Below are 2500 nucleotides of genomic sequence, written 5' to 3'. Positions count from 1 at the left end.
CATATTTCAGTTATAAATAAAACAAATGAATGATGTTCAATTATTCACTTGAATGTTATTTTTTGTTAATTAACAGTTAAACACGTGTAAGAAATTGTTCAATTGGTTTTATTATGCACTTATGTGTTTATCATTCATGTATACTTAGGATAATCATTAACTGACAGCTTGGGGAGACCCGATTAGAGTGTTTGACAATTAGCTAAAGTTGCTAATCTGCCTAGCTGTGGATTTAATTAGCTTCCTCCATCACAGTTTAGCGCTTTTTTTTACTTTAATAGTGTTAAGGATTCTCCGAACTGAAGAGACAGATTCATTCTCTGTCGTAACTCATCGGTTTATTTCTCCTCCTGAAGAGAAAATGCAGATTTAAAGCCCAGAGTCGCGGGTCAACAACAGCTAAACTGGATTTACAGTTGTGCTAACAACACTTAGACGATGACGACCGTCAAACACTTCGACAGCCTTTTATAAAAAAATGTGATATACTGTCATCATCTTACGACATCTCATTCTTTATCTCATGTGGATGCTTTGCAGAATATGTAATCGTTATTTCTCTGCCAGACACTTGTAAAATATTCTGCCGTATTATCTCAACAGCCGGTCGTAACGCGTCCAAGTCACTGTATGAGATCACAGTCGTAAAGAAAGCAGTGTTTACTAGTTTGACTTCAACTACTATCCGCTCATCCTGAAGGAATTCCGTGTTTCCTCATGGATTGGAGAGCCAAGTGCGTGAACTTGCATTCAACCCGGAGTTTCCTTGTTATTATCTGCTATCATCATCATCCTAAAAATATATATCTGGAAGCTCATTTCCACCAGGAAAAATAAAAAATGCTTTGGGAAATCTTAATAATGACATTAAAAAATAAACATTATGAAGAACGTTTTACTTTTTCTGCCATATTTATGTAATAAAGAAAAATTATGACATAGGCCACAAGGCATACTAGATTAAAAAGTCGAAATATGAAATAAAAAGTCATATGACGTTTCATAAATTTCATAATTTCACCTTTTTATGTCACACTTAAAGGGATAGTTCACCCAAAAACGAAACGTATCCCATCATTTACTCACCCTCAAGCCATGTGTATATGACTTTATTCTTTCAGCCAAACACAATATTAGATATATTTTAAAAATATCCTGGCTCTTCCCATCTTTATAATGGGATTAAACAGAGCCTGCGATGATTCTGAAGCCCAAAAAAGCACATCCATCATCATAAAAGTAATATATACGGCGTTAATACAGCCCTTCTGAAGCGAAGTGATGTGTTTGTGTTAGAAAAATAGCCATATTTATAACTTTATAATCTATAATCACTGGCTTCCGGTAATGTCTGTATGCAAGGCGAGTTCCGGCGGAAGATTGACTTATATAAAGTTATAAATATGGATATCATTTTGACTTTTTAAGTCATTATTTCCATAACATAATTGATTTAGTGTGTCATTTTGTCTTTTCATCATATGACATAATTTAGAATTTTTATGTCATATTCATGATTTACAAAAGCATAATTTTTCTATGTGGTGGAAATGATCTTCCATAGATTCTGCTGTCTGCCGTATTTGAATTTTCTTGTAATCTTGTTCCCACTGGCCGATCATCAGCTGTTCTGTCTGGAAATGTTTGCTAGATGTGACTCAGGACTTTAAGTGTGCCATGATCCCTTTAACACTGTGCGTTTGTAATGATTTTGTTGGGTTTGTTAAATAAAGCAGCTTGTGAATGGATGATATGTGTATTGTGTGTTTTGTTCTGCTGCATTTATTTCCACAGCAGGATAAAATCAAAACAGACGAAATACTCGGTGGCTTCATCAAAATATAGAAATGATTCTTAATGATTTTATATATATTTATATAATGAAAGGTCATTACATTTTAAGTGTTGCCAGTGTCCAAATAAATTTTGATATCAAGATAGAAAGATTAATTTAAAGTTTAAATTTATTTCATTTTCTCAAATGACTGTAATTGGTCAAACCACAAGTTCAAGTGCTTCAAAATGTAACTGATAACACATGACAACGCTGTTTATTTAAACAGCCACCTGAATCCAGATACTTGATTTTAAAAATACATTATTAAATTAAAAAATGATCACGTTCTATTTTCTTTTATTTTTGTGATCCGTTCTTTTGAGATTTAATCGGTCATTTTATTCTGTATATGCGCGCGACCCATGTTTATTACATCATCAGCGCGCGCCAAATTCAACATGGCGGCCGTTGTTTAGTTGTTTTTAATCTGCGGTTCCGAATCCCAAACCCAAAAGCATTGAATCCGACAGTCTTCCTCGTCTTCATCCACCATGAGCGATGAGAAGGAACCCGAGGGCCGTAACTTCTTCATGGGTTATGATGATCTGAGCGACAGCAGCAGTGACTCGGACAGTCATGAGTCCAGTAAGAAGAGCCGCATCGAGCCGGAACCGTCCGGATCCTCGAACCCGCAGAGCCGCAAACGAGCCGCCGAGCCGCTGC

General features: G+C 35.6%; 1 protein-coding gene across 1 annotated transcript in view; it reads left to right on the top strand.

The window, feature by feature from the left end:
- Window positions 1-2083: 2083 nt before the first annotated feature.
- The window catches only part of cUnh1orf52 (chromosome Un C1orf52 homolog), a 9438-nt gene continuing 9021 nt past the window's right edge, over window positions 2084-2500 (top strand). Inside the window, exon 1 of the mRNA XM_081387741.1 lies at window positions 2084-2500. This exon is cut by the window's right edge and continues 107 nt beyond it. Coding sequence (XP_081243867.1) covers window positions 2329-2500 — 172 coding nt within the window. The 5' untranslated portion in view covers window positions 2084-2328.

Source organism: Scardinius erythrophthalmus (assembly GCF_964197995.2).
Source record: "Scardinius erythrophthalmus genome assembly, chromosome: 15".
Taxonomy (NCBI): domain Eukaryota; kingdom Metazoa; phylum Chordata; class Actinopteri; order Cypriniformes; family Leuciscidae; genus Scardinius; species Scardinius erythrophthalmus.
Note: the sequence above shows the minus strand (reverse complement) of the source record. Positions and strands in the feature narration are given on the sequence as shown.